The sequence below is a fragment of the Leopardus geoffroyi genome, chromosome C1 (assembly GCF_018350155.1).
Source record: "Leopardus geoffroyi isolate Oge1 chromosome C1, O.geoffroyi_Oge1_pat1.0, whole genome shotgun sequence".
NCBI lineage: Eukaryota > Metazoa > Chordata > Mammalia > Carnivora > Felidae > Leopardus > Leopardus geoffroyi.
Window position 1 is genome coordinate 4,296,884 of NC_059328.1, and position 22,586 is coordinate 4,319,469.

General features: G+C 47.7%; 1 protein-coding gene across 2 annotated transcripts; it reads right to left on the reverse strand.

The window, feature by feature from the left end:
* Window positions 1-205: 205 nt before the first annotated feature.
* Window positions 206-22,472, reverse strand: NOL9 (nucleolar protein 9). Of its 2 annotated transcripts, none has more exons than XM_045475503.1 (12): window positions 22,083-22,472; window positions 20,260-20,479; window positions 17,924-18,051; window positions 14,773-14,908; window positions 14,554-14,647; window positions 13,897-13,994; window positions 9,144-9,305; window positions 8,646-8,943; window positions 7,314-7,425; window positions 5,893-6,070; window positions 4,268-4,401; window positions 206-3,584 (listed from the first exon to the last, which is right to left on the reverse strand). In XM_045475503.1, exons 1-12 carry the CDS (start codon window positions 22,437-22,439, stop codon window positions 3,435-3,437), a joined length of 2,067 nt encoding a protein of 688 aa, XP_045331459.1. In that variant the 5' UTR covers window positions 22,440-22,472; the 3' UTR covers window positions 206-3,434. The 2 variants fall into 2 exon arrangements, with proteins under 2 accessions (XP_045331459.1, XP_045331458.1); XM_045475502.1 differs by having other exon boundaries at window positions 14,554-14,650.
* Window positions 22,473-22,586: the final 114 nt, after the last annotated feature.

Here is a 22,586-nt window from a genome sequence, read left to right on the forward strand (position 1 = left end):
TTAAACTCCCACTGTGCTCAATATTGTGCCGGAAAAGGACACCGGCATCTGCTAGGATTTCCTGTCTTCCCTGCTCTGGCATCCAGATCCCATGTCCCAATGCTTTATTCTCCCCAGTGTTCGTCACAACGTCTCCTGCGTTCAAATAACTCCCTGGAGGAAAATGGTCTATCTGTGCATACGTAATAAAAGTACACAATTAAACTCATGTTCTCAAAAATCTTTAATGATACAGAAGTTCACGTGTTAACTGAAAAGAGCTGCATAGAAAACCATACATATGGCAGGACCCCCAATTCTGTAGAACACACGTGCCATTTAGAAAAACACCAGACAAGACAGTGATCACCCATGTGGTGTGGCTAAAGCCACGTTCCACACGTGTGACGTGTTCATACAACTTGAAAAGCAGTTCAGTGGAAGTCTATGAAAAACTTCTAGGAACGGGGACTCAGTGGAGGGTATGGAACCCACGTCCCTGGTTGTGACAACAGTACACTTGGCTAGAAAGGGAAGACAGCTGTGGATTTAAACATTTAGTTTCTTCGACCCAGTGTGACCGTAAGGAACACGATCTTGGTCCCCGTCTACACTGCCCCGCCACGTATAGACAAGTCTCATGCACCCCACGCACAGGCACTCGAGGGAACAGCCACCAACCCATCTCAGAAGTAAACAGGCTGAGGTCAAATATCTCTTGCAAAGTTCCTCGGCCGGCCCGTGGCCCCTTGGGATTCCAACTCAGCTCGGACATCAAAGCCTGCCGCCTTACCCACTATACGGCCACATCGAAGCCTAAGGAAGGAAGCTAGCAATCGGACAATTAAAAACAAAAAAAAAATCACCATCTGGCACAACGGAAGGAACCTGCTCCCGTGTCCTCTGGTGCTCACGCGGCTGGGCAGAAACCCGAGTCCAGCAGGTAAGCAGCCACCTGTCACAGGGGTCCCAGCAGAGGGCTGGGTTCCGTCCACCCAGCCCAGGGCCCCCCACCCCCGCAGACCTCTTCCAGACCCATTTCGCAAACATTCAAGGCACCTGAAGGGCCAGCTCAACTGGCCCTCTCCCCTTTCGCAGACTTCGTTTCCATGGCCAGCTCTCTGGGGGGGGTCACCGCTTCCGCCCCCAGGCCTAACAGAGGACAGCTGGGAGCTGAACTTTGTTTACAAAATAAAACCCCAGGATCCAAGAATCTTGTGATCTATTTTCACATCTATCTTTCCTGTAAAGGAATCTCATTAAAACAACCACAAAAGGAGCAACTAGGGGTTTCAAGTTCTGAGTCACATTATTTCTTTTTCTTAAATAAGCATGGAATCATACACACACACACACACACACACACACACGGAGTTTTTGTTGAGAATAACTCGAGTATAGAACTTTCTACCATACTGCTGACACTGACAAAGGGACTGACATCCGGGGCGGATGGCACCACTGCCAGTCTGAGCAGGCCCACTGAGCTGGCCAGAGAGCCAAGTCCCCAGGGTCTCAGCCTCCAGAATGTCCCAGGCAGGTTCCTGGGCCCGTGCTAGCCCGATGGCCATCTGACCGGTGGCTGGCAGCTCCCTCTAGCGGCAATGCTTGTTTACGTCATTCGTGGACAGCCCTGAAGAGCAGAAGAGAAATCCGGCCAAAGGCAGGCCTAGATGGAATGAAAACTCAAGTGCCAGGGCACCACTTTCCTTCCTCTGGACACCTGCTGCCAATGACCTACAGTGGGGACCACCGTGAAGACACAAGGAAGCAGGGAAGGAGGCAGAAAGCTGCTGATGGCAGATTGTTACAATTCTTGGCAAGGCCACGATAGAAAAACACACACAAGGTAAATTTAGAATCAAATTAAGAGGCAACTAAGTTAGACCTTAAACAGTCTAGGGAATCAAAACCAATCCTGGAGGGTGGCAGAGTTCCAGTGAGACTTTGTGAGTGCGGGTCTCCGAGATGCGAGGGGCCACCAGGGGAAGTAGGATGGTGATAACCGATGAACACAGATGTTAAAACTCACATCGGAACGACCAGCCTTCCACACGAGCCGTAGGAAGCTGGAATTCACAAGACTAGTTCGAAATGCTACCTCCATCAGATTCTCACTGATCTAAGTGCACAAATGACATGATCCCCCCTGACACCCTTGTTTACTGAAACCACTTCCAACCCTGGGGGATCAGGAACTGGGATAACCGGGAAGAAGGCAAAGGATGGATTCCCATCATCTTCCCCAAAGCCATCTGGGAGAATGGGGTCATCGCCGGCCTCCAGTGCCCCTAGGAGAAAGCGCTCATGACACAGAGTTGTCCGTCCTTATATACGAGTTCAGGTCCAGCTGTCAAAGGCAAGATGGGGCTTCCCACAGGTGCCCTGTCCGTCCTTCCAACAGCCTGGTGTGCAGCTCTGTGCACAGTGGGTCTTCAACCTCAGATGAGAAGTCAATTAGGACAGACAGAGTTGTAAAGAGGCCACAGGAAAGGTTTCCTGGATTTCAAAGCAACTTTTTCAGTGTACAGTCACCAGATAAAACAAAACAAAAAAAACCCCAAAATACAAAGGAAGGGTTTTTGAGTCCAAACTTTGTTAACTATTAAGCCTTGATTAAACTGAGCAGACCAAACATCACCTTTTAACACCGGACACACCAGGCCACAGGAATGGAAGAGAACGTGGACAGCACCAAATGACGGGAGGAGAACGACCGCCTGGCCCTGACCGTCCACAAGTGGAGCCCACTGCTGGACCTCCTGCCCGTCTGCCATCGCTGCTCGAGGACGAGGGGAGCCCCCACATCCTGTTATGCTTGCGACCCCGCTGGCCGGCCTTCCTTCCTCTTTGGTAGATTTCTGTGGCCCCAGTTTCCCTATTTTTATTCAGATTGCCAAAACCAGGACGTTAAAGAGTTTTTTGAGGCATCAACTGTGTTCTTTCTGTTCTAATGATGTTCAAACTTTTTCCTGTTGCTTTAACCCTTTAGAAAATAAAAAAGTACGATGAGCCATACAGTACACTAGGGCAGAACTCTAGATCACGTAGCTCGGGAAAGAGTTAAATTTAGAGGCGCCTGGGTGGCTCAGTCGGTTGGGCGTCTGACTTTGGCTCAGGTCATGACCTCACGGTTTGTGAGTTCGAGCCCCAGATCAGGCTCTGTGCTGACAGCTGGGAGCCTGGAGCCCGCTTCCGATTCTGTGTCTTCCTCTCTCTCTGCCCCTCCCCAGCTCACGCTCTGTCTCTGTCTGTCTCAAAAATAAATAAGAAAAACATAAGGAAAAAAAAAAAAAGAGTTAAATTTACTCTCAACAGATCCACGAGTTACCCAGGGAGCTCTGCTTGCTGCGTCACCACACAATTCCCGCCATCGCCGCCAGTCTGACGTCAGGCTGCAGACCAAGACGAGTTTTCTGGTAGAAAAGCTCCTGCCCCTGTGGACCACAACAGTATCAGTTTATTTTTCGATAGAGCTTAGGTTTTGGGTGTACTTTCTCTTCACGTGGCTTCTCGGTTTCTCTTGCTCCAATCTTCTCTGATGCTCCAGGAAGTTTAGAATTATAATCTGTTGTGACGTAAGGTATTGTCCCTTCAAGCCCACGCTGAAACAGAAACAAACAGAAGGAGGATGAGGGAAAGTCCCAAGTCCTGCCAGTCAGAATTTGTAGTGTTTCTTTTCTTCCCCAGAAAATACTGTTAAAAGTGAGAGTCTGAGAAAGGCCCTCACACTCCTAAGGCCTCTGGTCCCCCTCCCCCCAGACGGCTCACTTGATGCAACTGGCCCAGTCACAAAGGTCACTGCCTTCTTTCTGTCCAATTCAACTCCACAAACACATTAACCGAGAAGTGGGCGTGGGTGTGTTTCTCTCTCACACAAGTTAGGACAAGCAGCTAGGAGGGGTGGGACGTCCATGGCCTCACCAGGCCGCCAGAAGGCCTTGCAGTCTGGCTTTCAGGCCACCACACAGATGTCCTTGGCCAACATGACCTTCCCATCAATGTGCCCAAAGACTGTCCTCAGGACAGGGTAACCCTGGAGAGATCACCTCTGCTCTCCTTTCCCACAAGCTACTCCTGGGATGATGGCTCTACCACTGGACCCCTGACCACAAATGGCGGCAATTCAAGGTCTTGGACCATGAGGCCACCCTGACACTCTATCTGCCTCATCCAGCTTCTACAACCAAGTGTGAGTTTCCCACACAATAACGTGTTCGCATGACTCTCTTCGCCATGGACACGACCAGCGACTTTCAGGGCTGCCCCTGGGAGTGTGAGTGCTCACCTGGCTCTTGAAGACACACTGCGGAATGGAAATGGCTCCGACCAATAGGCAATTCACATTTCTTAGCTCTTCTGGGGGCACAGGAGTGAGGATGTGGTACAGCCGCTTCTCCATGTCGATCCCTCTACAAATTCCTTGAAGACACACAAAACACAAAGATATCCTTTCTGGAAAATATTAAATCTCCCTACCACTGAGAATCAAAGAATGGCTTTTAAAATAAGAATTTCAGAGGGGCCTGGGTGGCTCAATTGGTTGAGCATCTGACCTCAGGTCACGATCTCACGGTTCGTGGGTTCGAGCCCCACGTCGGGCTCTGTGCTGACAGCTCAGAACCTGGATCTTGCTTCAGATTCTGTGTCTCCCTCTCTCTGCCCCTCCCCCACTCATGTTCTGTCTCTCCCTCAAAAATAAACATTAAAAAAAATTTTTTTAAATAAAAAAAAAAATAATAAGAATTTCCATTTCAACTGTGTTTTGATTTGAAAATACAAAGTTCCAAGAGACGGGAGTATCTGACGACTCTTAGTCCCCTTCTCCTTGTTTAGTTGTGAGGAACCAAAGTGGTCCATATGCCAGAGTCCTGGACTGTCTTCAATAAGGCGCACACAGACCAGAGGGAGAAAAGCCACCATGAGGAACAGACAGACGACACAATCTTTCCCCATCACCAATTCCTCCTTCAGGGTCGGTACCAGGTGACACAGTTTCTGTGGAAACACTTCTGCGAAGTAGTAGTATATGCAGCAAAAATTTGTAATTATTTAAGGGTTTTGCTAATTTCGGGTTACATAAATCCAGCACCCTTCTAGAATCATACCCTGACATTTATGGACCTCAGTGAGCCAGGGGGACAATCACATGAGGTAGGCCTGGCGAAGGAGGAAGGGCCCTGAAGCAGTACGAGGCCAATGGTCCTGGGCCCATGTGATGGGGACCACCAGGATGTGACATGATCACGTCTGTCCTCAGACCACCCGACCGTGAAGTCCGGCACGGAAACGGTGGCCCAGACTCTTGGCAGAGTAAGAAGAAATGAGACGGACAGAGGAATCTGACGTCCCTGGGAAACGAGCTACCAAAACCTGCTAGTGGGTTGAATGTAGTGAACAGAGGTGGACCCAGGGCAGGGTGAATCTTCCAAGGATTCTTCACAGGCCTGGGAACAGGAGAGGATGCCGGGTGGGAGGGGTTCTGGGGAGAATATTAGGACCTCAGTCATGGACCTAGGACTCAGATGCCAGTGAGATACCCAAGTGAAGACACACACTGCTAACGTGGGCTTGGAACTCAGACACGCAGTCAGGCTACAGAGATCCAGTGAGATCAGCCTAAAGGTAGATCTAGGGTCCCAGCATGGGGACAGGTGGCCTACGGAAAATGTGTCAAGTGAGAAGAAGGTCATGACCGGGCCCTCAAGAATCCCAGATGTAGAGCTGGCAGGAGAAGCAGAGAAAATCCTGCTTCCTTCCTGCCCACCAGCCCCCAGGCCCACTGTATAGAAGCCAGAGACACTCTCTGATCACTCCAGCTGGGAGACTGATACAAGGTCAAGACCAGCCATCTACAGGCGGAGAAGGGGATCAATTTCAGTTGATATACAGACATGGTTTACTCTCACTCACCAAATCCCAAACAATCACAGATTGGAGTCTGGGCGAGCAGGATTGGTCCATTTGCGTACCCTCTAACATCATCTAGGATCTTGCAAAGACCAACCCAGCTGGCATTCACAGCATACAATATATGGGTAGGAGCGACGTCAGCGTGAGTAATTCGGAGAGCAACTGCATTGAAAGGGACCTGGAAAATAAATGTGCATCTCCCTCAATTAATTCAACTGGAAAGATTACTTTTAATTTTTAAAAGTTGACTAACCAGCTATCTAAAGTTACGTTGGCCAGAGGCACCTGGGTGGCTCAGTCGGTTGAGCATCTGACTTTGGCTCAGGTCATGATCTTGCGGTTCGTGAGTTCAAGTCTCACATCAGGCTCGCTGCTGTCAGCACAGAGCCCGCTTTGGATCCTCTGTCCACCCTCTCTCTGTCTCTCCCTTCTCTTACTTTCTCAAAAATAAATATTAAAAAGAAAGAAGAGAAAAAAGAAAAGAAAAGAAAAAAAAAGAAAAGAAAAGAAAGAAGGAAGGAGGTAGGGAGAGAGATTAGTAAGTTAGTTATGTTGACCAAAGTGCTTACCAAAAAGTATCTAAACAGAATGGAAACACTAACAAACATTGGCTAAATATTTAACACAGAGAAATTCAAAAGAAGTTCTTTGCCAGCCAACACCTGCTAGACACCTAAACTGATGTCTAGAACTTTCTTGTCTGAACAGACACACAAGACTCAAGCAAGTCTCAAGATAACCTGAATGGGGTGAAGTCTAGGGGGATTCCAAGACGCAAATGCAAGCGGGGTGAGCCTCCCCTTCTGACCACTGTGAAGACTCACTGCTTCCACATGACCGTCTTGGGAGGTCCGGCCCAGCCTCTGTTTTCCGCGTAAGATACCAAAACACGCAGCTCAAAAGTAGAAATGCTAGAGCTGGGCTCCCCAGCGCCACCTCCGGGATGAGGCAGAACGTTCTTTTTTTTTTTTTTTTTATGTTTATTCTTGAGAGAGAGAGAGAGAGAGAGAGCGCGCGCACAAGTGTGTGCAGGGGAGAGGCAGAGAGAGAGAGAGAATATCCCAAGCAGGCTCTGTACTGTCAGTGCAGAGCCTGATGAAGGGCTCGAACTCATGAACCTTGAGATCATGACCTGAGTCGAAATCCAGAGTCACTTAAATGACTGAGCCACCCAGGCACCCCCAGGAAGAACGTTATTAACCAGCACAAAGCACAGTCATGCCCAACACAGGGCAGCAGCTAAGAGCATGGCCTCTCAAGCTAGAGCTGTCAACCTCCCATCTGTAAAGTGAGGCAGTTACAGAAGCCACAGAACAGGGCTGTTCTGGGGGTAAGAGGCCAGAAGAACACCCAGCTCACAGGAAGCCATACAAGTGTTGGCTAAGTAAACAAAGACAATTCCTCGTACAAGTTCAGGTTACCTGATAGGGTGTCAGACCATGTAAAGGATAAAGTGGTTTTGGCACCGGGGGCTGCAGCTGGCCGAGGTAACCCAGTACCGCCAGATCACGAAGAACTTTGTTATGCGACTCTCTGAAAAGTAAATCAGAACGAAGTAGAGATTTAACCTTACACATCCACCTTGCGCTCAGCAACACAGTACATTGGTCATTACACAGATTATACATACACGAGCACACACTCCCACCTTGACATTGGCACACCCTGCCTTTCTGTAAACCCACTGGAAAAACAAGACGCCTAAAGACTCGCATTTTTTTTTTATTTTTTTTTTTCCCAACGTTTTTATTTATTTTTGGGACAGAGAGAGACAGAGCATGAATGGGGGAGGGGCAGAGAGAGAGGGAGACACAGAATCGGAAACAGGCTCCAGGCTCTGAGCCATCAGCCCAGAGCCCGAAGTGGGGCTCAAACTCACGGACCGTGAGATCGTGACCTGGCTGAAGTCGGACGCTTAACCGACTGTGCCACCCAGGCGCCCCACGACTCGCCTTTAAATAAAGGCTCTTGGCAACCAGAGCTGGAGGCCGCTTCTGGCTATGGGTCTTCCTCAACCTATGATGTGGTTTCACCCTCATACACCCACCGGAAGCTGAAAATATGGAACGATGAAAACGCCTTTAAGACACCTCGCACACTGGGGCGACTGAGGGGCTCAGTCAGTTGAGCATCTGACTTGGCTCAGGTCATGATCTCAGGATTCATGGGTCCAAGCTCCGCATCGGGCTCTGTACTGACAGGTCAGACCCCAGAGCCTGCTTCGGATTCTGTGTCTCCCTACCTTTCTGCCCCTCCCCTGCTTGTACTGTCTCTCTCAAAAATAAATAAATAAACTTAAAAAAAAAAAATTAAAAAAAGTTTTTTAAAATTTTTAAATATTTTTGAGAGAAGGAGAAACAGAGCACGAGTAGGGGAGGGGCAGAGAGAGAGGGAGACACAGAATCTGAAGCAGGTTCCAGGCTCCGAGCTGTCAGCACAGAGCCCGACGCGGGGCTTGAACCCACGAACTGTGAGATCATGACCTGAGCCGAAGTTGGACACTTAACCGACTGAGCTGCCCAGGCACCCCTAAAAATTTTTTTTTGGAAATCAAACCATCTTAAATCAGGGACTGTGTGTATTTCCATTGGGAAAATAATAGCTCAGAAAATAGCCGAGTCTCCTTCACAAACGTGTAGCTGTGGCAGAGATTTGAACATTTGTAGAGAAATTCTTCCCTTTAAGGAAACGAGAGCAGAGAGGCTTGTTACACTGAAGAAAACGCCATCCTCCATCCACGGTGGCTGACTCACCTATTTCTTGGCGTTTTTCTAAATGCAAAGTCTGACTGGACGCAAATTAGCTTATGTCCAGTGAACACAACGGGACTCTCCTTTTCTTCATCAGCAAATTCCAAACTCTCTGTAAACTCCGCCAGCTGGAAACCTCTGTCCCGGATTCTGGACTTGCTCTTTGTGTACAGGCCGTCCATGTCGTCTACATAGTCAGGAGTGAGGTTTGGCATGTACTTACTCCGCCCGGAACTGAACTGGACCACGTGGCTGGGAGACAGCAGCCGGATGAGATCGATGAGAAGCAGAAGCCCCTTGTCTGTGAGGAAGGTGACACGAGCAGTTGGCACACTAAAATGCAAGGACACGTTTCTACGAGAAAACGGTACAACTGTCTGCGACACAGAAAGATCAGTAAGAACGATTTCCTAAGAACGGGGCTTCAGCGTTACTGCCTGAAGCCAAAAGCTTACTCGTACCGCCCACCCTCTGCTGCGAGATGCGCCTCCGCAGGCTTACCTGACACCCAGCCCATCGTGTTGACGATGAGAGGGGCCTCTCTCTTGTAGGAGCTGAACACATACTGTATTATCTCAATATAATTCTCATAGTTGTTTTTACAAGAAGGTTTCCCATAATACACCATTTTCTGCGGTGTCCTCTGGTGAGTAAAAGGTGGTCCTAGGAAGATAAAGGTCAGAGTTTGCAGGACTATTTAAAAAGAGGCGAGGGCTCCGTGTCGGCCATTGCCAGTGACAAAGATTCGCAAGAAGTCAAAGATTATCCTACCACTAGGAATAGCTGTATCTCGTTTTCAGAATTCTAAGCTTTCAGGGCGTCTGGGGGGCTCAGTCATTAAGGTCATGATCTCAGGGTTAGTGAGTTCAAGTCCCACATCAGGTGAACGCGAGTCCCACTTCTCTTTCTCTCCCTCTCTGCCCCTTGCTCACTTGTGCCTTCTTTCTCTCTCTCCAAAAAAAAAAAAAAAAAAAAAAAAAATCTTAGCTTTAAATTTAATACAAAGACATCTTCATGTTCTTTTAATGTTTATTTTTGAGAGAGACAGAGACAGAGTGGAAGTGGGGGAGGGGCAGAGCGAGAGGGAGACACAGAATCTGAAGCAGGCTCCAGGCTCCCAGCTGTCAGCACAGAGCCCGACAGGGGCTCGAACTCACGAACTGTGAGATCATGACCTGAGCTGAAGTTGGATACTTACCCAAAGGAGCCACCCAGGCACGGCCCCTCATTGTCACATATAATTAATCCCAATTCTTATTATGTCCTAATATGGCCAAGACACTGATGCTCAGTGAGCCAAGTCAGTATCTTTCTAGATACTCAGGATACACGTGTGAACAAAACCATGTCCCCATCCTCGGACAAGTAAGCAGCAATCACTCACTAGCATGTAGCACTTCCTATGCCCCATGTATTTCACAAGTAGTCTCTAATTTTCATAAAAATCCTATGAGGTAGGTAGTATTACTACACCCATTTTTATAGAGGAGGACACAGATTAACTGACCAAGGTCATACAGCTAGTAGATACCAACTGCACTTGAACTCAGGTGATTCAGCTCCAGAGAAAACGTTCCTTTTTCTTTTTTTTTTAATGTTTATTTATTTATTTTTTGAGAAAGAGGGAGAGGGAGAGGGAGGGGGAGAGGGAGGGGGAGAGGGAGAGGGAGAGGGAGAGGGAGAGGGAGAACATGAATGGGGGATGGGCAGAGAAAGAGAGAAGACAGAGAAACCCAACAAGTCTCCGTGCTGTCAACACAGCCCCACACAGGGCTCGAACCTATGAACTGTGAGATCATGACCTGAGCTGAAATCAAGAGTTGGATGCTTGCTTAACCAACTGAGCCACCCAGGTGCCCCCAGAGCAAACATTCCTAACTGTAGCACCAGTCCATCAAAACTGACCTACTTCCCATATCTGGCTGGTGACCAGGACCACATGGCACCACGGTCAGCAGGGTGAGGGCCTTGGTTAATGTGGTTGGTGCCAGGCCACCTGGGACAGGGCTGGCAAGGCTCCCCTCAAAGGTGGAGTAAGGGGACTTGGGGCAGCCCACAGCTGAGGAAGTGGCCTGCACAGCAGAGGGATTGAACAAATACAAAGAGACTGAGTAAATATGTAAATACACTGACAACAATCACAGCCAGAGTCCTTATCATCAGATATGAAACTTATAAATACGGGAGGAAGAAGGCTAACTAGAAGAAACCCAGGGTGTCAGACCAGAATCAGAATGACTGCAGTAAACTCGTGGCTCTTAATAAATAGAAAATATGTACACAGAAGTGTAAACGTAGTGTATATGTATGGAGAATACGTACGCACGTAATATACACGTATGGGTTTAAACGTGCATGTATTTCCTAGCTCTGTCCACCAAGGGGATCTACAAGCAGTGACACCCCAGAAGAAGTAACAAATAATACACCTCCTTACAGACAGAGTGGAAAACCCTGCCAAACACTTATCTTAACCAAATGATCAGAGGCAACCTCTCTGGTGACAGGGCCAACTGACAGCTTGCTGACATGATGCACTGAGAACACAGCACCACATCTCAGTCAAGCCATGAGGGGCACTCGACAGGTACTCTTCCAAACTGCCAAGGTCATGAACGATAAGGAAAGCTGGAGGAACTGCTCCAGACCGAGGACTAAAGAGTTGCAAATATACGCTGGGCCAGGGCAGGCAGCTGGATGATGGACGAGGGACAATACTCCGGCAGTTCAGCTGCTCTGATTTGGTGGCTGCATTAGGATTATATGGCGGAGTGTCCTTGTTTGGGGAAACACCTACTGAAATATTAAGGGGTAAAAAAGAAAAGTAAATGCACTGGGGCAAACATGAAAGAAACAAAGGAACAATGAAACCAGCTAAAGAGCAAAGTCCAAACAATCAGTTTTGATAAAACTGTAAAAGCAACGTGAATGCTCTACTTATCCTCATTGTCAAAAGGTCTGTTAAATCCAGAACATATCCAGCAACCTGATATACCCTCTGCTTCTCTTAAAAGTCAACTGGACAGGAATGCCTGGCTGGCTCAGTCAGTAGGGCGTGAAACTCTTGATCTCAGGGTTACCAGTTCAAACCCCACATGGGGTACAGAGATTACTTTAAAACTCAAATCTTAAACCTGTTAAAAGTCAACTAAACAGGGGTGCCTGGGTGTCTCAGTCAGGTAAGCGTCTGACTTTGGATTTCAGCTCAGGTCATGATGTCAAAGTTCATGGGATCAAGCTCCATGTTGGGCTCCATGCTTGGAGACTGCTTGGGATTCTCTCTCTGCCTCCTCCCCTGCTCATGTGCATGCTCACTCTCTCTCTCTCTCTCTCTCAAAATAAACTTAAAAAAACATTTTTTAAATAAATAAATAAAATTTAAAAGTCAACCAAACAAAAATCACACAACTATCTTGACAGACACAGAAAAAGCACTTGAGGAAAACCTAACGCCCTTTCACGACAACAAACATTCCACACGCTAGGAAAAGAAGGCAGCTTCTTCACCCTGAAGAAGGAACGCAACTGACAATGAAAACCCACAGCTGACAGCATGGTGAAGCGCATTCCCTCTAAGATGAGGAATAAGAAATGTTTCCTCCTATTCAACACTGTACTGGAGGTCCCAGCCTTTTCTTAGACAGGAAAAAGGAATTGAAGGCATCCAAACTGGAAGGATGACGTAAAACTATTTCTATCCGCAGATGACGATCTTCTATCTAGAAAATCCAAAGAAATCCGTAGGAAACCTACTGGAGGTAATATGGGAATTCAGCAAAGTTGCAGGGTACGTGGTCAACACACAAAAATCACGTGTGTTTCAATATACCAGTAGTGAAGAATCTGGAAAGGAAATTAGGAAAGCAATTCCACTTACACTATTAGCTAGAAGAATCCAATCCTTAGGAACAAATCTAACCAAGGAAGTGAAAGACTTCCACACTGAAAATCACAAAATTTTGCTGAAAGAAATTAAAGAGCTAAAAAACTGGAAAGGCACCCTGTGTTCGTAAGAAGACTGGTCATTGGGGCCTCTGGGTGGCTCAGTCGGTTAAGCGTCCGACTTCGGCTCAGGTCATAATCTCACAGTTTGTAGGTCTGAGCCCCGTGTTGGGCTTTGCACCGACAGCTCAGAGCCTGGAGCCTGCTTCGGATTCTGTGTCTCCCTTTCTCTCTGCCCCTTCCCCACTTATATTCTCTCCACCCCCTCCCCCCCAAATAAATGAATAAATCTTTTAAAATCAGCAAAAAGAAAAAAAAATTATGCTTAGTGAAAAAAACAGTCACCCAAGGACAGATATTGTTAAGGTCTCGCCTACAGGAGGGGCTTGGAGTAGGTGAACTCACAGGGACAGAAAGCAAAATAGAGGTCACCGGGAGCAGGAAGGAGGACAGGTGCTATTTAACAGGGACAGCATTTCAGTTTGGGATGACGAAAAAATTCTGGATGTAGGTGGTGATGGCTACGAAACACTGTGAAAGTACTTAACGTCACTGAACTGTACGCTTATCAGTGGTTAAAACGGTAAATAGTATCACATTTTGTACATTTTACCATTAAAAAAAAAGCAACATGGGATTCTGGGTTGGATTCTGAACCATAAAAAGGATGTTAGTAGGATAACTGACAAATTTTGATTAAAATCTGTAGTTAACAGTACTGTGTCAATGTAATTTCTAGGTTTAAATCATTATATATAGTTACATAAAATGTAAATACCATAGGAAGGTATGTTTCTGATTTACACACAACAAAGTGGGTATTAGTTCCATTTACCAAAATGGAACCCTAGAAAATTACCATAGTTTTGTTTTTTGGAAGCTAGGAGAACCGTTATAAGACCGGGAGTTTGGGTGGAAGGGGGACTATTCACTTTTACACTTTCTTTTTTTCATATTTATACTTTTTTTTTTTTTAGTTTTTTCTATCATTATGTTTGAGTTTTATAAAACCAAGACATTTAAGAAATATACAACACACTTTCTCGCTAATATAAACAAACATTAAAAAAAGGAGCGGGGGAGGCTGGGTGGCTCAGTCGGTGAAGCATCCTACGTTAGCTCAGGTCATTATCTCATAGCTCGTGAGTTCAAGCCCTTTGTTGGGTTCGTGCCGACAGCTCAAAGCCTGGAGCCTGCTTCAGATTCTGTGTCTCCCTCTCTCTCTGCCCCTCCCCTGTTTGTGTTCAGTCTCTCTCTCAAATATAAATAAACATTAAAAAAAAAAAAAAAAAAAGAAACACGTAATACATACCTAGAATTGGTTCTGTAATATTAAGTAAGGAAATGCAACCTGGAGGCGTAAATTCTGTCTGTCCCAGATCACATTCCAAATAGTCAACACAGGAAATACTGAAAATTTGAAAGGAATAAAGAAAACCTTAGCTAGCTTTACTATGTCAAATGAATACATAAGATCTCATAGATTTTATGCAACACACAGGCATAATCCACCCTTTTAGAGTCTTTTAGGTTGGATGCTCCAAACATGACAATCAACGAAAAGAAAATGTGCAGGCACGGTCATAGTGTCCACTCACAATATGGATACAACTTGGTACTACCTAAAATTTTACTTTCGAAATACAACGGAATTTCCCCTACTCTGAACCTCTGGGTATGGACAAATACAGAATCTAAGACAGGCAGCCCCTCTTGCCCCCTCGCTGATAAGCGAGGTCCGTCACTGTCTCGCTCCCAAACACAGCAGAACAGAGACGGTCATCGCTCAGCTGAGCGGCTTTGCACAGACTTGTAGACAATCTCTACTTAGACGTCAAGATGCGTTCCTGTCTAGTTTCTTAAGTCAAAAATCCTATTTCATGCCCCAAATCTAATAACGTGTCTAAACAAAAAAAAATTAAGAAACAAACAAAAAATAAAAACAAAAAAAAAAACACCCCACTCTTACCTATTTAGCAACTGGTTAATCAGGTATCTATTAAATGTTGACTTTCCAACGTCCTGAGAGCCACAAACCAGAATGACAGGGCAGCCGTCTACTTCTTCTGGAGGCAAAAGAAACATTGATGCCTAGGATCAGCCACCTTCTTTAGGGCTCTAATCGCAAATCATAACCCTCTGAGGCTCTGGTGGACGAACACTCCGTTTATCACTACGCGCCACTCACCACAGGACACAGCGACTAGCTCTTCCATGGCAGACAGGGCACTCTCAGTTAAACGAAGGCCGTTCTTCTTCTTCTCTCTTTTGATGCCAACAGACCTCAGGGCTAAATGTTCAGAGTTAATCTGGAAGGTTGGGCTCTGAAATTAACAACGCGAGCTTTAAGAAGAGATGAACACAGTGCACATTTCTTCGTCTAGTTCTAGGCTAATAAACCTCAAACAGCTGTGAGCTACAAAAGACAAACCCGGCCCCTCCTTTCTCTCACGCCCAAAGCCAACTCTTCTGTAATGTTCGTCAGCGGTCCCTGCAGTCACCCCTACCTGTCCTCCTAGCTCACACATACTTCCAGGCTGCCGTCACCTCTGCAGGAAGCCCCCCAGGAAAGGAAAACCTGTGCAAATATAAAAGTGATTGCCCCAAGAACAATTCAACAGAAGACCACAGCTGTCCAACAGGTTGGTGATTTAGAGTAACATCAAGGCAGTCTCCAAAAACATAAAGTCAAAAGACAAAGAACATGCACAGAGCTGAGAGCACGCGGAAGACAGGCCCGCTAACCCACTGGCGTTCCAGCGGAAGTAACAAGAAACCACGGAAGCAACCCACAGCATCAAGAGCAGACCCTCGCGGACGCAGGTGGGGTTCGGAGGGAATAAGGCCTCTGGGGTGAAGGTGAAGAAGATCCAGGAAAAGCCCCCCATGCATGATCATATCCTCGTGCAATTCATCACCCCCAAGATAAAGACATCGTAGAAGGCACGAGAATCAGTCTGGTGTGTGACTTCCTATCAGCAACTCTGAATTCTAGAGAACAATGGAGCAAGGCCTTCAAGGTTTTGAGGAAAAGACTCTATACTCTGCTCAACTATCAGTCACAGAGAGCAAAATAAGAGTAACTCCTGGGGAGAAAAAAAAAAGAACATCTTATGAGATCATATAAAGTTCACCATCTGCCAGATATGAAGAAATAAGGCTAGAATGTAGTAACACACATTGGGGGAGGAAAGTTACCCAAGAAAGAGCATAAGGAATATAAACGGTGGTGGTGAAGTCCCAGAAAAAAATAAATAAATAAAGTTAAAAATAAATGGAAAAAAAAAAAATCAAGGCGTTTAGAATCTTCGCTTACAAGCAAAGCTCGGTAACACGGGGCCTCCACCTCCTTCTCCATGGTCCTCACCAAGCTACTGGCTTCTGCACTAGATTAAACTGATGCAACCACAACAGTGCATTCACTGTCCTGCCCCCATTTCATACCTTCTGTCACTCAAACCTCCAACACCTACTTACTAGCTCTGCTCCCACTCAGTGATGATCCTGATCTGCTTCCTGGAGCAAAACGAACCACTCAGAAGAGAACTTCTACTTGGCGCCCCCCCCCCCCCCCCCCCCACACACTCCTGCAGCCCATCCCGCCATTTCCTCCTGCTACTCCTACTCTAGGTCAGGTGCCTGTGCTCCCAAGACCACTGCCCCAGGCCTGCAGACACCAGAACCAGAAGCCTTCCTTCAGGACGCCTCACTTCGAGTGTCCTCACCTCTCTCTGCCGCATCCTCGGCACCCTCCCCGCTCTAGATCATTCACACCTGCTGTGTCCAAACCTGTTGGGGTCTTTTCATCCATCTTAACAAAAAACAAAACTCTGACCACACTCCTCCAAATACCGTGTCATTTCTCTCCTTCCCGTACCACTTAACTCTACAAAGGCAAAATCTCTTACTATTAAACCTGAGAGTTGCTCTCTGCCCAGGCTCCCGACCTTATTCCAATCAGTCTGCCCCACCCCGCCCCAGCGGTCTACTGCGGACACGCTAGTCCAGACCACACGCCTACATGCAAGCTCCCTTCTCAGGCCTCACCTACCATCAGCATCTGCCACAACTGCCCGCGTCCAGCTCCTCTGAACACCTCTTGACCACACTCGGGTTTTTCTCTACCATCAGTGACCACTCTGTCTCAGCCTCTGCTGTTTCCTCATCCACACCTCTTCTGGTCTCAGCACCTAAGGGCTCAGACTTCGAACCTCTCTGCCTCTCTGTATCCACCCCCTTGGTGTTATTACCCCATCTCACGGCCCAGAGACCATTCTGCTGAAAGCTCCCAACTCCAGAATCACACATGCAACTGGCCACTTGACATCTCCAATGGTCTAACAGGCACCTCAAAGCTAACATCTCAATCTGCAACTCCTACACCCCCCCCCCCCCCCCGTCAGTAACTCCACCCGGGCAGTTAGGCTAACAAGCTTGAGCTTGATATCATCCCTGATTCTTCCCCGTGCCTCACATCCAGTCAGCCTGATAAAAATCCTGCAGGTTAGGCTCAATTTATGGCTCACCGGAAACAATTATAGAAACAGAGCCTGACTGTTAAGAAATTAAGAACCTGACCAGCAAAACTTTGGAGACGACAGAGAGATGACAGAAAGTATAAGTGCATCAACGTACATTCACAGAGAAAAATTTATTCACTGTCTCAAATGAATGAATTAAGATAAAAAGATAACCATCCTGAGGTGCCTGGGTGGCTCAGTCGGTTAAGCTTCCAACTTCAGCTCAGGTCACGATCTCATGGTTCGTGAGTCTGAGCCCTACGTCGGGCTCTGTGCTGACAGCTCGGAGCCTGGACCCTGCTTCAGATTCTGTCTCTCTCTCTGTCTCTGCCACCCCTCCCCGCATGTGCTTTGTCTCCCTCTCTTTCTCTCTCTCTCTCCACCCCCTCAAAAATAATCATTTAAAAAGAAAAAAAAAAAAAAAAAGAAAACCATTTAAAAAATTCCAAAAGTCAGGGCACCTGGCTGGCTCAGTCGGTAAAGCATGCAACTCCTGACCCTCAGGTTCTGTGTTTGAGCCCCATGTTGAGAGGGAGGTTAAGACAAAACTTCGAAAAAATAAATAACTCCAAAAGGCATTTAACCACCTACAATATGAAAGAACGGCTTTCGCTAGGGAACAACACGGGGAAGGGGAGACATTTTTCATGACAGACCGTTCTACGCAAACCTTTTCACCATACACACATATGACATTCTGTACAACCCGCAGCACAGCACAACAGCCACGCTGCTCTCTAAGCGAGCATCCTACAGTCATCTGATAGGACTGTGCTGGTGAAACTAACGAGCACAACTCTGAATGAAAACTGGTCGTACCTCTTGTACAAAGACGTAAGATAAACCTGGGTGGCTGACTAAGAAGTTTACAGTGGAGGTTCTCAGCTGTTCCAACATCACAATGGAACACAGAGGAGAAAAATTCTTCATCAACCAGCATCTGTCATCTGCAAAAAGAAAAATTAAGTACCTTAGAAATAGTAACTCCAGGGGTGCCTGGGGGGCTCAGTTGGTTAAGCGACTGGCTCTCGATTTCAGCTCAGGTCACGATCTCATGGTTCAGTTCATGGGATCGAGCCCTGAGTTGGACTCTGCACTGACAGCACAGACCCTGCTTGGGATTCTGGCTCCTTCTCTCTGTGCCTTTCCCCTGTGCATGCAGGCATGCACTCTCTCTCTCTCCCAAAAATAAACAAACATTAGGAAAAAAAAAAGATGGGAATGCAAACTGGTGTAGCCACTCTGGAAAACAGTATGGAGGTTCCTCAAAAAACTAAAAACAGGACTACTCAAGGGCCCAGCAACCGCACTACTAGGTATCTATCCAAGGGATACAGGTATGCTGTTTCGAAGGGACACATGCATGTTTATAGCAGCACTATCAACAATAGCCAAAGTATGGAAAGAGCCCAAATGTCCATCGATGGATGAATGGATAAAGAAGACGTGGTATATTGGGGTGCCTGGTGGCTTTGTGGGTTAAGCGTTCGACTTTGACTCAGGTCATGGTCCGCGGTTGGTGAGTTCAAACCCCGTATCATCAGGCTTTGTGCTGACAGCTCAGAGCCTGGAGCTTCAGATTCTGTGTCTCGTCTCTCTGCCCCTCTACCACTCATGCTTGCACGTGCTCTCTCTCTCTCTCAAAAATAAATTTAAAAAAATTAAAAAAAAAAAGGAAGATGTGGTATATATATATACAATGGGATATTACTCGGCAGTCAAAAAGACTGAAATCTTGTCATTTGCAACTACGTGGATGGAACTGGAGGGTATTATGTTAAGCGAAATTAGTCGGTCAGAGAAAGACAAACATATGACTTTACTCATATGAAGGCTTTAAAACACAAAACAGATGAACGTAAGGGAAGGGAAGCAAAAAGAATATAAAAACAGGAAGGGATCAAAACATAAGAGACTCTTAAATATGGAGAACAAACAGAGGGTTACTGGACGGGGTGTGGGAGGGGGATGGGCTAAATGGGTAAGGGGCATTAAGGAATCTACTCCTGAAATCACTGTTGTACTATATGCTAACTAACTTGGATGAAAATTTTAAAAATAAATTAAAATAAATAAAAATAATAAAATAAAAAGAAAAGAAAAGAAAAGAAAGAGAGAAAGAAAGAAAAAGAAAAAGAAAAAATAGTAACTTCGTTAAATTCTACACTGTTTAGGACCACCTTCTCCTCAGCTGAATTGTCAACTTTTTTTTTCAACGTTTATTTATTTTTGGGACAGAGAGAGACAGAGCATGAACGGGGGAGGGGCAGAGAGAGAGGGAGACACAGAATCGGAAACAGGCTCCAGGCTCTGAGCCATCAGCCCAGAGCCTGATGCGGGGCTCGAACTCACGGACCGCGAGATCGTGACCTGGCTGAAGTCGGACGCTTAACAGACTGCGCCACCCAGGCGCCCCGAATTGTCAACTTTTTGAGAGCAGTAATTATGTTAAGGGCCTTCTTCAAGAAACCATACTGCATAATAAGAACACACCTGGATGGAGAGAGAAGTCAATCCAGGATTGCTTTGGCCACACTCTAGCTGTGTGGCCTTGGGTAACTTTTCTCATCTGAAAAATGGTGAAAATAAGTTTCACTCACAGGACCCACGTGAAGGTTTAAATAGACACAGAAAAGTGTACAATATCTAGGCAATAGGAAGCATCTAAAAATATTAGCCTTGGGGGCACCTGGGTGTCGCAGTTGGTTAAGCGTTTAGGTCCAGGTCATGACCTCACAGTTTTGTGAGTTTGAGCCCCGTGCTGGGCTCTGGGCCAGCAATGTGGAGCCTGCTTGGGATTCTCTCTCTTTCCCTCTCTCTCTCTGCCCCTCCCCCACTTGTGCTGTCTCTCAAAATAAACAAAAGTAAAAACAAAAATACAAATATTCCTGGGGGCGCACGGATGGCTCAGTCGGTTGGGAGTCTGACTTCAGCTCAGGTCATGATCTCATGCTTCATGGGTTTGAGCCCCGCGTCGGGCTCTGTGCTGATGACTCAGAGCTTGGAGCCTGCTTCCGATTCTGTGTCTCCCTCTCTTTCTGCCCCTCCCCCCCTGCGCTCTCTCTCTCAAAAATAAACATTACAAAAAGATAAAAATAATAACACTAGCCTTGTTATAGTATACCCTCAGTAAATTATCCATTTATTTTCCTTACCCCGGTTAAGATGAGATCTGAGCAAAGCTCGGGCTTCCCTTTTCACCTCCTTCTTGCTTTTCTCAGGCACAGAATAATGAACTGCGTTGATAGTAAGGCGAGAATGAGTGTAGGTAGAGAAGACATCTTGGGCAGGGTGGCCTTGGCTGATGGTATAACCTAACACCTGCACCTGGCCATAGAGGCACGTCACACGACAGATCCCGCTAAAAGTAAAACCCTACAAGGAAAGGGGGGTGGGCAAAAAAGAAATAACATGACAAATCCTGTTACTAATGACTGAAAAAAAATTTTTTAATTAATTAATTAATTTTGAGAGCATACTCATAAGAGCATGAGCAGGGGAAGGGTACAGAGAGAGGGAGAGAGAATCCCAAGCAGGCTCTACCCTGTCAGTGCTAAGCCCCACGCAGGGCTTGATCCCATTAACCGTGAGGTTATGACCTGAGCCTAAATCAAGAGTTGGACGCTGAACTGACTGAGCCATCCAGGTGTGCCCATGACTGAAATTTTCAGAACTTTTTTTTTTTTAACTAAACTCTATGCTGAACATGGGCCTCAAACTAATGACCCTGAGACCAAGAGTAGCATGCACCACCCACTGAGGAAGGCATCCCCTTCCACTTAAAAAAAAAAAAAAATGTGTTGGGGCACGTGGGTGGCTCAGTTGGTTAAGCATCAGACTTCAGCTCAGGTCATGATCTCACGGTTTGTAAATGCAAGCCCCGCGTCGGGTTCTGTGCTGACAGCTCAGAGCCTGGAGCCTGTTTCGGATTTTGGGTCTCCCTCTCGGCCCCTTCCCTGCGCACGGGGTCTCTCTCTCAAAAATAAACATTAAAAAAAATTTGAAAAACATAAAAAATAAAAAATATGTCTAGAGGTGCCTGGGTGTCTCAGTTGGTTTCAGCCTCTGACTCTTGATTTTGGGTCAGGTCATGATCTCACAATTCGGGAGATCGAGCCCAGCATCAGGCTCTGTACTTCGTGTAGAGCCTGCTTGGGTTGGGATTCTCTCTCTTTCTACCTCTGCCCCTCTCCCCTGCTCGTGCTCACTCACTCTCTCCAAAATAAAATTCTAAACTTAGTTGCTATTCACATAACAAGTAACTTCTAAGTAACAACACATTGTACTAGGTGGCCATCGGGTACTGATTATCCTTAACCTAATTTCATATCCCACCACAGCTACAGAGATGGCTGGTGTGTACAGACACATGAAAAACAAGTGGGTCCCATGAACTGGGCTCTGCAGCTGTCACAGACCTATCTCTACCAAGGCCCATTGCCTGCCAAGTTTCTCCCGTTCCTGGGTTTTCGCATCCCCCCGGCACTGCAGGAAGATCTCCCACACCAGCATCCAAGTGAAGAGCCCAGGTCCTGAAATTAAGCTGCCTGGGTTTGAGTCTTAGCTCTGCCCTTACTCTACGCCTTTCAGCAAGTTACCCAAACTGTTTCTTCGTCCGTAAACATTTACGGAAATGAAGGTAATGACTCCATAGAGCTAAGAGTATTAAAAGGGTTCATAAACCTAAAACACTTAGAACGGAGAGCCCGGCATCTCTAAGCACCCCGTAAACGTGAGCTGGTCCTGTTATTTCCTGCTATTAGATTCCCTTCGGCTCTCAAAGCCTAGAGCTCCACAACAGGTCCCTAGTCACCCCCTGCTCAGCACCGCCGCCAGGAGGAACGCTCTCGACCCGGGGACGCAGAGCCCGCACGGTCTTCTCCCAGCCCGCGAGTCCCAGAGCTGCTCCCCATTCCCCCCCCCCGCACCCCCCCCCCCGATCTCGGCCGGCCAGCCTCCCCCCACCGGCGCGACCCACCTGGTCCCGCGGCAGCAGCAGCAAGGCGCGGCCCGGGCCGGCCGGCCGCACCGGCGGGATGGGGAGGGTCGTGGGGCAACTCGGGGCGGGGGCCGCGGCCGGGGCCGGGCTGGGGGCCGCGGTCTTGGGCCTCCGGGCGGCCGAGCGCGACACCAGGCAGCCGCTCTCCCGCCAGTCCGCGCCGGCCGCCTGGGCTTGTAGCAGCCGCCGCCGCAGGCGCCTCCGGCCGCACCAGCGCAGGGTCCCGAGCCGGCGGCGGGGCCGGCGGCTGAGGACGAGCTGGGGCCGAGCCTTGCGGGCCCGCAGCCACGTGGAGCGGGAAGGACCCCGCTTGAGAAGCAACTGGGCGTCCGCCATGTTGGCCACGGGCGCCTGCCGCGCGAGAATCTCCCGAGATCCGGTCGCTCCGCCCCTCGGCCCGTCGTGCGGCGGAAAGTAGAGGCCGGGGGGCGGGGCGGGGTGGGGAGCGCCCTCTGCCGGCCGCCCGCGGCAGCGCACGTGGGC